At 39.6% G+C, this 14,921-nt stretch overlaps 1 protein-coding gene across 1 annotated transcript; it reads right to left on the bottom strand.

Moving 5' to 3' along the window:
* Window positions 1-90: 90 nt before the first annotated feature.
* sbk3 (SH3 domain binding kinase family, member 3) lies at window positions 91-5,754 on the bottom strand. Its single transcript, XM_083918575.1, has 4 exons — window positions 5,582-5,754; window positions 3,159-3,306; window positions 2,457-2,659; window positions 91-1,823 (listed from the first exon to the last, which is right to left on the bottom strand). The coding sequence occupies exons 1-4, from the start codon at window positions 5,585-5,587 to the stop codon at window positions 1,053-1,055; spliced, it is 1,128 nt and encodes a 375-aa protein (XP_083774701.1). The 5' UTR covers window positions 5,588-5,754; the 3' UTR covers window positions 91-1,052.
* Between the last annotated feature and the right edge of the window lie 9,167 nt (window positions 5,755-14,921).

Consider the following 14,921-nt stretch of genomic DNA (forward strand, 5'->3'; position numbering starts at 1 on the left):
CATTACATAGATGGTTTATTTAGGATTTTATTGTTACATCATTACATTTATTTTCAAGAGAACAACAATTTAGAAACCCACAAACTTCAATAGAATTCCATTGCTAGGCAACAGCTGATGTAAGTCACATACGCGCAAACAGGAAATAATCTGCAGCACATTGAGAATTTTCATGTTAAAGACTCTGAAATGGTCTTTTGGCTACTTAGCCCTGTTTCACACTGACATCTTTTAGCCCCGAATCAAGTATTACAGGGGATAACCCTGCACACTCAGGGCAAACCTTGCTCAAGAGCAGAGCCAGCAATCACCAGGCTAAAGTCGAGGTTATAGCTCGCTTGGATTGTGCCAGTGTAAATGATTTCTTAGCCTGATGCCAAGTGCAGTGGGAAAAGGATTGGATTTGGGGCTTATAGTGACATTAATAACAGTGGAGCAGCAGTGGCAATTGTCCTTACAGTGCAGTGTTTTGATGTTTTCAGAGGTGCAACTCCAGATTTACAATTGTATATGGACCACAAAGTAGTATTCTACAATGCAAGTTATCTTGATTGTGTAATGAGAGAATTTGTAAATGTGCACCATCTAAATAAAATTGACTTGGTATGTCACTGTATGTGTAACTCATGAATTGTATCTCATGAGAAGTTAAAGACAAGGAGTTTATTTTACAACAATTCCAATACAGATTCTCAAAGGCATTATAATAAACCTTGTAGTTTCAATCATCACACTATTATTATCCCCAAAATGAAGGTCAGGCTCTTAGATGGGTGGGGTCCAAACAAAGGCGCTGGAAGAAGGGCCCCCTCTTTACACCCCTGGACTGATTCATTAAGACACACACATACATACACTGGAATATATACAACAATTAAAGTGGTAACTAACAAGGATATTTATAAAAAACAAAAATATATGAAAATATAGCACCTTATAGAATATACATTTGCATTAATCTAGAATCATACAAAAAATACATTGTAGCAATGTTTTTAAACAATTTGCGTTAATTAAAAACCGGTCTAGAAACAATTTTATAAAGACAAAGCTTATCTCTCCCCTCTTCCTTCCCTTACCAACTCTTCTTCTACACCTCCTGCCTCTCTGATTTTTCTGGCCTCCTTCTCTGCCTCATCTGCCTTCCTCTTCTCCTCGATCTCTGTTTCCGTCAGCCACGGTCCACCCAAGTAGCTCAGGATTTCCTCGGGGCTCCCTCTGTGTTTGGGCTCAGGGTGGAGCAGCTCCTTGAAAAGAGTCATCACGAGTGGGCTGAGGCCCTCAAACTGTGAGGGGACAGGGTTGTCCCTTTGGTTCTGCTTCATGATTGTGTAACTGTTTATTTCTTCCTCACCCCTCCACTCACCGAGCCTCAGCTTCTCCTCCTTTTCAGCCTCACGTCCAAACCATTCCTTGAATCTACGATAGCCACGGTCGTCGTGGGTGCTCTCCTCCCAGGGGAAGCAGCCAGTTAAGAGGCAATAGACAAGTACACCAAGGGCCCAGCTGTCAATAGAGGGCACCACTGTTATCCAAATGTCTTCAATCCCCTCCTCAGTCCCATCCCACTCCTTCTGAACCTCCTTGGCAGGTTCCACCTCAGGAGTGCAGAAGGGAGACTCGTACCAGACGGCACGAACAGTGGAGCCAATGGCCCGGGCGAGACCAAAGTCGCCCAGTTTGACCCAGCGGCAGGAACTGTCACACAGGAAGATATTCTCAGGTTTGATGTCTCGGTGGACGAAGCCCAGGGAGTGGAGATGTGTAACAGCGCCACTCAGCTGGGCCATCACCCTCTGGACACACTCTTCATTCACCCCGACCTGAAACAGAAAGATAGTCTGGATCAGTTGCTGCCTTAACAACAGAAAACATACTCTCTATAAGTTATTACAGCATAAATTGACAGATGAAAATGAGGTGAGGTCTGATTAGAACAACGTCGGCACAATCGGGCAACAATCCAAGAACGTCACCAACGACATTGATGACGCTCTTGGAAACCCGTGCTTTACTTCATGTACTCCCATGAGAGCAGGGTGCCCTTATTCTTATCAGTACTCTATTATGTTACTGGCAGTGACACAAACACAGAGGAGGGCGAGCTGGAAGCCTTTATCAAACATGTCTCAAGTTTTTGCTGACAGAAGTGGACGCTCAAAAGAACAGGGTCAGCAGGTACATTTTCCATGTAATCTCTATGAAAAGCCGCACCGAGGACAGAAAGTGTAAAGCTTTTGAGTCTTTTGAAAAGTGGATAAAGCTAAAGGATGGATGGGAATTAGTAGGATATAAATGTAGGGGTTGCAACACAACCTTTCATACAAGCTAATGTTAATGCTGAGACTAGAGGAAGTGCACTCTTTCTTCATTTTACAAGAAATAAGTACGTCAGGCTGGACATACCATGCAGGGCGTTAACAGCATGTTTCATGCCACAAAGCAGCCGAACTAACCTCTGACACTATCACACTGTAGAGGTCGCCGTATAGACCAGCTTGTTGGGCAAAGACATAGTAGGTGGGTGTGGAAAAGAAGATGCCAAGGGCCCGTGTCAGAGAAGGATGGGTGCAGTAAGAAAGGGAGAGATTGTATTCACGCAGAAAAGAAGCGAGCGTGGTAGACTGACGAGGGAAGAACTTCAGAGCCATTGGGGTTCCTGAAGGGGATGAAGCAAGACAACATGTGTTGAAATACCACCACATCTCATCAGCTTTGGTCCAAAAGCCGTCATTAGTGAGGGAATGTGAGTCTTGCTCATCATTGACACTGTGAACAAATATAACTTCCCCTTTGGGGCGACTCTGTTACACAGCTACACCCAAGTTGCAGCAACTCTATCTCAGAGAATGTCCCAAAGCGCTTCATTACAACGCTAGAAGCACTGAAGGTTAAGTGACCACTATCAAAGGACAGATCTGTCCTCACGTTGCTGCAGCGCTGACCCCACATGACATGTGTAGTTTCTTCATGAGAAACCTGAGCCTGAAGTGAATGTGCCGCTGTGGAGATTTACCCTCCACAAATTTCAGATTGAGTAGTAGGAGTTTAAAAGAATAATCTAAACTCTTAATATTAGCAATTGGAAATTTCAATGACAGTTTCACGTACTCTTGAGGGCTGATTAAATTGAGACGGTCATGACCTTGAGCACTCACCTCTCTTCCTGTGGACAGCTAACATGACCTTTCCGTAGGATCCCTCTCCCAGGAGCTTGACCACCTGGAAGTGTTCCGACACCTTCAGATTGGGCATTGACTGCGCCGACAGGAAACATCGCTCGTCAAGTTCCTGAGCTGCTGCAGCCTGGGCACACACACACACGCGCACACACACACACACACACACACACACACACACACACACACACACACACACACACACACACACACACACACACACACACACACATTGTATGATGCCTGCAGATGATGATTGGTTCAGTGGTGCCAAAGAGAAAGAAGATCTACAGCTTGACGTGTGTGTAGTGTTGATGTTGATGATAGATAACTTCACAGAATTAAGTCCAAGTTCGTAACCTGAACCTTCTGGGTGGCTCATTGCAAAATGAGGACCTTGAAATTCAATTTTAAATATTTCATGAGTTGCAATAATATTATACCATTATTCTCATGAAGTTTTCTTGTTTGTTTGTTTATTGAGAGTTTAAGAACAATCCACATGCCACCGCAGCATGCATCTGTCAGAGATTAATGGAATATATTGTGTTATGTTATCCATTTCTGCAGATCCGGCATGATTTGCAGATGGAATAAACTTCAGACGTCATCAACTTGTTGTCTTATCGGGGTGATCAGAACATTTGGTGCTGTCACTCAGTTTCCATCGTCATTCACATGCATGATGACTTCCTTTGAAGTCAATCCCCCACTACATACCCCAGCAAATTGAACGGTTACCACACACAGCTTAACACAAAAGATAAAGCGATAACATGTTTTTACTTTTGACCTTCCACGTGTTGTGTAACTGAGCTCAGTGGTCAACAGATTTTTAATTGCGATTAAATTACACCTGTAAACATTTCTGCTAATCAACCTATTTTCCTGGTTTGGATTATGATAATAAGCGTGATTCTGATCGTTGAAATGTTCAAATCAACAATAAATCTCTGATGGTGATAAGAGATCAAATGGTGCCATATGACATTGGTATTTGATGACAGCAGTTTGAAAAAAAGGGATCTCAGTTATGAGTTACTGCAAATGGATCTGATGTGCAGCCAAAAATAAGACTGCAGGTTTCAGCCAGTCTGAGACTGCTGCTTGGCACAGATGTTACCAACACAGCTCTATTTTAAACAGAACTGATGATGCTTCAAAATCAGTGGTGTATAGATTTATGCAGCTCTGTTCACCAACAAGCTCCAGTTTCTCCAGAATGTAAACTTTACAGATATTGAGACTCACAGGCTGATATAACGTTGCATTTGAGACAATTTCCAAAGAAAGTCAAATCTAGGAAACCTTGTGGTAAATAGCAACATTAACTTATAAGCATATTGATATAACTGCTAACATGGGCAAATTTGTATTGTAATGTACAGTATTATCTATGTTTCAAGAGAGAAGCAGTCGTTGGTGATGTAAATCTTAGATCTCAGGCTCCTTCTAACAATGCTCTTTTAGATATGTATAAAAAAGAGCAATATGCAGGTAAACATGGGAATATAACACATAAAACAGTGCAGACATACATAAATGTAGTAAATGTTTAGCCTATGTGTACTGAGGGGAAGCTGGAGACATGACAGTCCTCGACGCATTTATTGACTTATGTATGTCTATTCGTCTTCACAGTTCTGAACTCAAAGCACACTGTTAAATTCCTGAATCGAAATCTCAGTTGGGTTTGGTTCTCAGAGTCGTTAACACGTGTCGGGGTTATTGCATTATTACATTCTTCAGCTGCTCTTCATCCCACTCATGCCAGAGATAAAATGAATATCTTTTTATTACATTTGGAAAATTGCTTGAAGCCAAGTTTCATCCAGGTCACAGTTTGACTTTCAGTTTAACGGCTCTGATACTTAAACCCTCACATATGCATCTAAAATATTTGTTGCACCAGAAGCATGCTGATATTCGCCATGTCCTTGGGAACTGAGGTGATTATTTATCAAACCCCAGTAGTTAATGGCCCTTGGCATAAAGCGACAAGTGATCTGAGATTTTAAAAGGGGCTCTGCATGAGCTAACGACATTAACAAATTTGAAGTCCAGACAATACAAGTGCTCAACATGACAAGCTTAAAATCCTCGCAACGACATTGTCTTTCAAACCTTTGCAACCTCACAGTATTTCTGCAATAAAAACACTTCAGTGCAGTTGTGCCATTCCTGCATGTCATCTCATCATAAAGCTGCAGAACTACACTTGTAGTGTATAAAAATATCAACCGTTTGCACACACAGGACTTAATTATGCATGTTTTTGTTGCCATTATTTAGTTTTTCTTTTGCAGCACAATGTCATGATTTTGTGAATATCACTATATGTCATTCCAGTGTGCATAACATTTTGCAGCTGCATCCTCACAGGAATAAAATGCAATACTTACTGTCATTTTCTGTTCAGTTGGTTGATCCCTGCTCACTTTGTCTCGGATCTTTTCAGCATCTAAAGACTTAAACTCCTGGCAAGAGGCTGCCAATGCAACCAGCTACTGTTGTGTGCTGGAGCTCAACTGTATGCCCTCTGCTAGACTGATAATTCAACTGGAACTGAAGCTGATATTTTTGCCTTTGCTCCGTGGGTTCATGCAGTAGCACAGCAGCTTTATAGAGGAGGCTCATAGATGTTTACTGAAGACCTGGATATTGACTCTGTGCTTCTCCCCAGGAGACCCAGTGAACTCTCTCCCTCTCTTTTCCCACTCTTGTGCCAGCTCTCGCTCTCTCTCACACACACACACTCTCTCTCCCTCTCTCTCTCTCTCTGTCTCTCTCTCTCTCGCTCCTGTTATGCTGGCAAATACGCATGAACCAGCTACAAGGCATTTCTAACTTCACCCTCCCTCTCTCCACTACACAGCAGTGTTAATATTCCACCGTTTCCACTCCACACCAGTCAGCCTGACCACATTAACCCGTTGTTCTCCTTCTCCCCCTCCCCTCAGCTGTCACTCACTTCCAAATACACTCACCTCCTCCTCCTCCTCCTACTCCTCCTCCTCCTCTTTCAACGTCTCTAGCTCTTTCTCACCCTCTCAGTCAGTCTGAGTCAGGAATTCCTCTCACAGTGTAGTATACCTCATTTAATCAACAGGTATGCTGGAATGATTGGAATAGGCCAACAAGCTGTACCCATGATCCCTGAATGTCTCTGGGATTACAGTGCAGTACAGGAAAGCGTGTCACTTTATTGTCTAATATCACCGTCATGTCCTGCTAAATCTGCAGGAGGAATAATAATATGAATTTCCCCATGACTTCCTCGGACCTCTTGAGTCTCCAGTGAAGAACATCTTTAAGGTTTTCTCCTGTTACTCTTTATTATCATCAAACACACTTTTCCACACATCTTCCACTATCTTGTCATACGAAACGCATCCCTCTCCATCACTTTCCATTGGCCTACCATCACACACACCAACGGCCAACAGCTGAAACCTCGCCTTGCAAAACAACTTCGCTCTGTACTTTTCTGTCTACGTGCCATCTCTGTTTCCTACAGCTGCAGGTCAGGCCTCTTCTCTAGCTCCTATGGCCTCAACAACCTCCTCCTCTTTCCCTTGGTACTTCATACTACAGGACTATTATTGCCACAGGCTCAATGGCTGTCCGTTATGTAACACAAACACTGGCTGCTATCACAACGGCTGGTCCCTGCTCCGGTTACTACCACTGCTGTGTGTTCATGCGGTCGTGACCAAAATGTACTTCCATGTTTGTGCCTACGCCATAGGGTCCTCAGGCCCCTGCTGTGACAACCGCTCCACCACCACAGCGCAGCTTTCATCGCTTTGCCTTAGTTAATGCCAGGACAGTGTCACTTTCATTCACAAATGCACACACATGAAAAGTGCAGATGCTATGCACACAGTCATACTATACATGAAGATGGATTCATCGAGGGTATACGGCACACATGCACAGGAGCGCTGACAGTTACTGACAAGTTACATAATGTATGTCTTTGCTATTTGGTTACATTTCTGCTATTTGGTTACACTTATTACATACATATTAGACATATTATACATACAAACTACATATGTGTAATATGTAGTTTGTATGAATAATACTTACTAGAAAAGTAAATGAGGCTCTTTTCTGTAAACTCTTGCATTTTATGTGACTTCATCAGGTTCACTTGTACAGTTTACTGCGGTCCAATACAACAGCTTAGCCGTAAACGCTGACTTTTTGAAGATAATAATGTTCAGTTTTGATTGACACTGTAACAGAGGTATTCATTTAACTACATGTTCATTATTGAGGTTATAGTTTGAAGTGGTGTTGCACTGGAGTGCATTATAGTGACAGGTGTTTCTAACCTAATTTACATACATGAGCGGAACAGATTATTAGAAACACCTGTCAAAATAACTCACTCCAGTACTACACCACAACACTACAACCTCAAAAATAAACATGAAGTAGAATAATTACCTTTCTAACTGTCAACAAAAACAGATAGGCTTTGTTAAAGTAGAGTTCATGGCTGTTGCATTGGATTACATTTCATTGAGGATTCATAAAAACTAATATTTAATTCCAGTAAATCATAGTTGGTTTGTTATTAACCAAATATATTAGTACCATAGTTGCACAGGACAGGTGATGTTTCAATTTCCTGGTACATGTTGTGAGAATGGTGCAACAGTTTGGAAAAGAGTTGAAACTATGATAATTTGTTTCAGAAACTTTATTCTAGTGTTTTTAACATGAGAGTAACAATATAGCCATAAACCCAAATCTCTTATTCATCCACAGTAAAGCTAGCATGGCATATTTGACAAAAACACATTTTTAGAGAGAGTTGCAGACACCATAAAGGCCACGGTAAAAAAGATAAAAAGTATACACAATAAGACCACAACATAATCAGAATAAAAATGTATATTCACCATCATCAAAGTCAAATAAAAACAGTCAGTCCACAACAGTTTATTTAAATTTGATATAAAAGTGCAAAAGTGCAAGTGATCAACTAAGAGACCTGTTGATTAAGTGGTATGTTATAAAGGCCGATGGCTAGAGGAATAAAATAGTATCTACATGTTTTAATTTAAAGAAAAAACTACTTAAAATCATAATATCACGTGGTGGGTGTTGTTTTAGTTTTGGGATAATAAAGTAAAACTGCCCATGCGGAGTGAGATCTATGAGCATCATCTGGACCAGATTTGAGCGCTGAATTAGATTTGTCTGTAGAGGGTGTACTCTCTAATTAAGTGTAATCATTTAATTTTGCTCATATTTGCGTCATTTTTTTAAAATCTTGGGGCAAATTAATAAATGTCTCCCACTTCCACAAACTGACGATCTGAATAATTAGAATAAAATACATGATTTACCAGGAGATTTAGATGTTTGATTTGATTCTGCAAAACACTGATTATGTGTCACTCGTTATTCACGTTGGGTCTTTTTCTACAGAGTAGGGCAAAAGGAAATACTGTTTAAAGTTTATCTGTGACATAACAGCGGGGAAGCACGTGTCAGAAGAGCTTGTGTGCTTGTTCTAATCACCTGCATTTGTTTGTCTTTGGGAGATTAGTGTTTCCAAAGCAGTACGTGCATTGGAGTTAAAGCTTGCTCTATCATGCTGCAATATTTCCTTCAGTCCCCTCCTCCCTGGAGAGAAGGAAGAGATAAAAGGATAAAGAGATGGAAGATAAAAGTGGAACTCATTACAAACATGCACCCCAGCTGTTACTGTGTTGTTCTGATCTATGAGGCATACCATGTTTTATTTATGGCTCCACTGACAGGCAGCTCTGAGCAAAGCTGTTTCACTTGAGAGTTGGTTCAACGATGCCTCTCTGTGGACAAAGTGTGCTATTACATTACTGGGGAGAAACCACACACAGGTCATGCAGTACATTACATTACATGACTTATTTACGAAGTTTAGAGAGTGATTTTGGACACTAGATTGGTCTTACTTTATTCAAGGCCCAGTCGGTTTTGTAGGTTTCAATATAATGTGACCTGTTGCAAAAACAATGAGGATAATCAATCAGCAGCCTGCTCGTGTGTCAAAAATACGTTTGTTTAATGAGCAGTCACATCGAGCCTCTGCGGATATAAATTATGTGTTAATAAGTGTAAAAAAGAAAAATTAAAATCAAATGTTATAACCTCCAGCTCCACTGCCTAAATGGCAAACATGAATAATAAAAAAGCCCTGAGTGTGTATGGATAATTTTAAAACTGATCACAGCGTTAAAGAATGGTTACAACTGTCATGTAACTTACCCTGATTTTCACAATGGCCATGGTCATGATAATTACAATGATTTTGATTTTGGGGACCATTTAACAATGCATAAAGTATAGATTTAAAAACCTTTATCATGATGAACCTTGTGCATTGGGTTATGTCCTCTAAAATAGAGGAAACAAAGAGGAAGGACATTTTTAAGGCTTTTAATATATTGTTAGAAATTAATAGTCAATAGAAAAACCACTAGGACAGAAATAATGTCTGTTTTAGTTTAAAAAATAAAGTTATATAAGTAATCTCACTGTTTATCTGCCTTCTTGTGTCATTATAGACTTGATTGATTTCTCTGCTTTCCACGTAACCATCTCATCTCATCTCATCTCAGCTTCATCAGCTTTAGCAGGGGACCCCAAACTTCCCTTTCCCGGGCCACATTAACCAGCTCTAACTGGGGGATCCCGAGGCGTTCCCAGGCCAGTGTGGAGATATAATCTCTCCACCTAGTCCTGGGTCTTCCCCGAGGCCTCCCCCCAGCTGGACGTGCCTGGAACACCAGTTTTATAATAAGTTTATTTGATATATCACCTTTTACAGACAAAGTCACAAAGTGCTTAATGAGATAACATTGTTAAAATAAGACCCAAGCAAAAATAAAAACCAATGGAAATAAAGTTAAGAGACGTAAAAGCAGAAAATGACATACATGAGACAAACGCCATTTTAAACAAGTGAGTTTAAAAATATATATATTAAAAAAAACACGGGTGTCTCTGCCCAATAAGGGTTATCATTTTAGCTCTGATATGCCTCTATCAAAGCTCATTTTTTTAAAGTTTAAATTGAAATTATTTAAAAGAAATACACAAGAGCATGAAATAGGATGTGATTAATTTCCCCTGCACAGACAGAGGGTGCTATTTGTACACACAAGGGAATTAGGGCAAACATTAACAACCAATCAAAAGGCGCGTACCTGTTTCTCTTTTAAATGCTTTTTAAATGTGGTTAAAAGTCGTTTTGTTTTATTTTTACATTTCGGATTCCGGCTATTAAATAAGTCAATTAATTATTCACGAGTCTTCTACTACCACCCCAGAAAAAAACAAAGCTACAGGGGGGTGCGGTCTTTCCTGTAGCCGAGAACGGAAGCGGAAATTCGGCCATCTCCTCGTACACTCAAGCTACAACAGGGTCAGTACACACTTGATTTGAATTTTTTATTGTGGTGTGTCTTCAGTATTTCTTGACATTTTTTGCTTGGCGGTTTAAACGTGACTATTGAACATTTGTCCCTGAAGCGGGGCGTGTTCTTGATACAAGTGTGGTCAGTCTTAGCAGCCCTGTTGCGAACTAACTAGCAGAAGCTAGCTGTTAGCTAACTTGCTAATCTTTCCTAGCAACAGCAGCAAGTGATTTATTTTATCAGTCACACTGGCAGGTGACGCTAACGTATGTTTCTGGTCTACTGGGGTTCAGTGTCGTGACGAGCATATAACCTTTTCATTTGACGTTAGTTTGTCTCGTCACTTCGTACCTAGCTACACCCTTCTGTATCTATGTTTATACTTTACCCATACTTTACCCAAACCCTTGTTTTTCCACATATATGTGCTTGTTTTATGATGCTCTGTTTCAAACTGACGTGTAGTTTCAGGGTACCCATTCTGTGTCTAGACACCCAACCTAAGTTAACGGTTAATAACGGTTACTAACGGTTAGCGGAACGTCAGTTGACATGATTGCTTAACGTTAGCTACTTTGGTAGGTGTGACAGGGAAAGCTGCAGTTGTCCGAATGGGTAACGGTTGACGTTAGCTGGTTGCCGGGTAACAGGGTGTGGGTAGCTTGCAGTGGTGGAGAGTAACTAAGTTAAAGTGACCAGATTTCTGAGACAAAATCCGGGGACACTTTTGTTTCAGAGGCGTAAAAACCTCCAAACCATGACCAGTACCAAGTCAGTTTCACAGTCAACATTCAATCGATATTCAGAATAAAAACTATTATGCATTTAAACCATTTCATTGCATTATGTCAAACCAAATGTGCAACATAAAGACTAATATTCCTCATGTATCACAAGGCTTGTTATTGAATAATATATATTTTCTTTATGATTTTTGACTTGGAGATGTCAAACCACTCGTGCAAAATAAGGAATAACATTCCTTATGTATCACAAGGCTTGTTTTTTAATAATATGTCTTTTTTATGATTTATGATTTTTACAAAACTATTATGCTTCCTAATCTTTTGACCTGGAGATGTCAAACCACTTTGGCCTGTGAATAGTAGGGTGCAAAACTCTACGTGTCATTTGGTCAACATTTAGATTTCTTTCACAGTGAAAACCAGGGACATTTCCGGGGACAGGTCACTGAAAACGGTCCATCTAAATATTATTTTGAGGTACTTTACTTGGGTAATTCCTTTTTAATCTACTTTATACTTCTACTCCACTAAATATTGTTCTTTTTTACACCACTACTTTTATTTGGCAACTTTAGTTACTAGTTATTTTACAGTTTCAAATTATTAATACAAAATGTTATCAACAAATGCAATAACATATCGTTTAATAGAGCTACACAGCATTATATAAAGTAAATACAATCAGCCCCGCCTCACTAGCTGCAACATTAAAGTAATATTTACATTAATCTATCAATAATTATAATCTAATACTCTGAAATGGGCCATTTTGCAGAATGAGTACTTTAACTTTTTGCAGAGTTTAAGTATATTTTGATTAGAAATGCACCGATTAGATACCTGGATCGGGTAGCGGCTCTGATATTGACTAATTAGCTGGATCGGTTATCGGATGAATGAGGCCCATCCAGCATTCAGATCCAGTCATTTCTTTTTATTCTTAATATCATACACAGCAATACAGTTACAGCAATCTTGTCACTCAATTTCTATGTTTGCAACACCTTTTAGCGCTTTATATAACATTTTTAAATGTCTGTTTGCAGTGCACTTTACATGGAAGTGTTATTTATATTTGCTGCTGGCAAGGTGTACGCTTCATTCATTCAACAGTAGTATCGGATCGGTACATCTCTAATTTTGCTACTATTACTTTTGTACTTTTACTTTAGTTAAAGCACTGAGTACTTCTCTGCCACTGGTTACGTCTATGTGGGGCTGTTTAGTGTCAACTGCGTGCAACTGATAGCAGGAAAAAGTTTGCTTAGGTTTAATGACATCTCTTCATCTGTTTGGTCATCTCTATTAAAAAAATACATGTAACACAGGTGTAGACTGTGTCGCTGATGGAGACATCACCCTGCTTTAAGTAGACAATGCAGTGACTGTGTACTTTCCGCCCCTCTTGTGTTTCAGAGAAGCATCATTTAAACTTTAGTTAATGAAAACCTTTTCCTCAAAGTGTCAGATATTGTGGGGAAATTTGAGTCAACCTGAGATACAAAGTGCATGTTATATCCCTTATCAAAGATTAGTTTGTGTGTCTGAACTTTGGTACAGAGCTTCAGGAGTCTTTAGTACTGGCTTTTGCAATCCTTGCCTTAAGTTCAGTTATGCAACATGGTCTAATATTTATCTACTGACCTACTACCTAAACCCTGCCATGCTATATAATATGTGTCAGACTTAATTAAACACCTTAAAAGTACACCGCACAGTTGTGTCTTTAGCATATTTGTCATATCACTGGTTTACCAAGGTATATTTAAAAAAACAGATCAAAGAGTCATATGCATATGCTCCCCAAAAATGTTATTGTTGCTATTTACTTAATTTATGTAAATGTGTTTGTTGAAAACAGTTTGTTTATTTAAGACTAAGAAAATTGGCTAAAGTGCATTTCTCTACATTGTGTAAACCAGAATAAATACATTAAAAGTATTAAAAGAATTATAAACAATTGCACATTCCCATGCGTATCAGAGTTCATGGTGTAGAGGTCAGTCTGCATACTTCACTATTGTCACTATTGTGTTTGAGTGTAGTATGCAAGAAGGACTGCTGGGGCTGGGCATGAGAGGAATAGCACAGTTTCTTGCTCAAACTTCTCCTCTTTCTATTCAGTGCATCTAAAGAGAAGGACACGTACAAACTCAAACAATGATATAATTAGGGTTTATATATATATAGAAAAGGTTATGGTTAGCTCTTAAAACATTTATAAAGAGCTTTTATATATACTGGCAACAAAATGATTATGTCTGTAGATCGATCGATTAGGCTACGTCTAATGTCAGTCTCAGATAGCTTTTGCTTTATTGCCCTCCTCTTTTGCTTTGTGACATGGGCTGAGATGTATTTGGTGAGAAAATGCAGATTGTGCCAGTGAAAGGATGCATCTGGTCAGCAACAATTGTTCAGTCTGCTGTGTAAGCAATCAAATAGAAAACAATGCTCAGTAGGTACACAGGGATCCAATATTGTGCCACGAAATCATTCTTTGCATGCCATTACACCACCACCACCACCAGCAGCAGACAGGATGGGCCTGTGATGTTTATGTCAAGTTGTGACCCTGCTACTAGTGAGTGTGGCATCACAGAAACCATCATTTGTTGCACCAGACAATGTTTCTTTTCCACTTGTCAATCATCAGTCTTTGCTGATAACAGGCTAACTCTACACTGGACCTTGTGTTGATAGCTGATAGGAGTAACACATTGTTTTCACAGCTGTAAGGACCCGACAAGTCACTTAAGGACCCGACAAGTCTTTTGCTTTAAGTTCCTGTTTGCATACCATCTGTTAGTTTAAAAGTCTTGCTACTATTATGGCCTCTGACTTTCTTTACCCACATTGTTGGAGTGTTTTTAACGATCCATTCCAGGTAAACTCTCAATCTACAGGTTACAGCCTGGTTAGAGAAGTTTCATATCAGTTTATAGTCTAATCAGTGTCATGATAAGGGATTTTATTATTTGAAATCAAGTAAATTGATATTATTATGTAGCAGGCAGCAGGTTTCCAAATTCAGTTTCTCTTCAGAGATACAATTGCAAAGCTTTACCCTGATAGAAGGAAAAAGGTTGCCTGAAAATGTTTAAAATGTGAAATAATTACTGAGTGAATCACAAGCTTGAAAATTGAACCACTTGTGTTGTCCCTAAAACGCGTGGCTCTTTGTGAAACCCAATGCTACAATTAATTTGAACGACTGATTTTATTTTGGGATGTATTTGGAACGACACAAGGTTGTTTTTTTCCACCCTTCGGTTCAGGAATAGTTTCTTAATACTACCTGCCCATTTTTAAGAGAATAAAAAGGATTTTATGGCTTGACTCAAGTAAGATGAAGTATAACTAATGTGTTGTATCTCACAGTGTGGATCAGCAATAAGTCCTGTGATCTTGTTGCTGAATACCTGCTTTGTCCTCTTCGGAATAAGCCCTAGCATCGAGCTTGTTCTTGTCTGTTCTGTTGTCTGCTGTTTGTTTAGCACTAATTTCTCAGTGAGTATGGATTTTTTTTTTTTTTTAATGTTTTAATCTCAATCTTGCTCCATAGTTTTCATCTCCCT

This window comes from Echiichthys vipera, assembly GCF_963691815.1.
Source record: "Echiichthys vipera genome assembly, chromosome: 8".
Classification (NCBI taxonomy): domain Eukaryota; kingdom Metazoa; phylum Chordata; class Actinopteri; order Perciformes; family Trachinidae; genus Echiichthys; species Echiichthys vipera.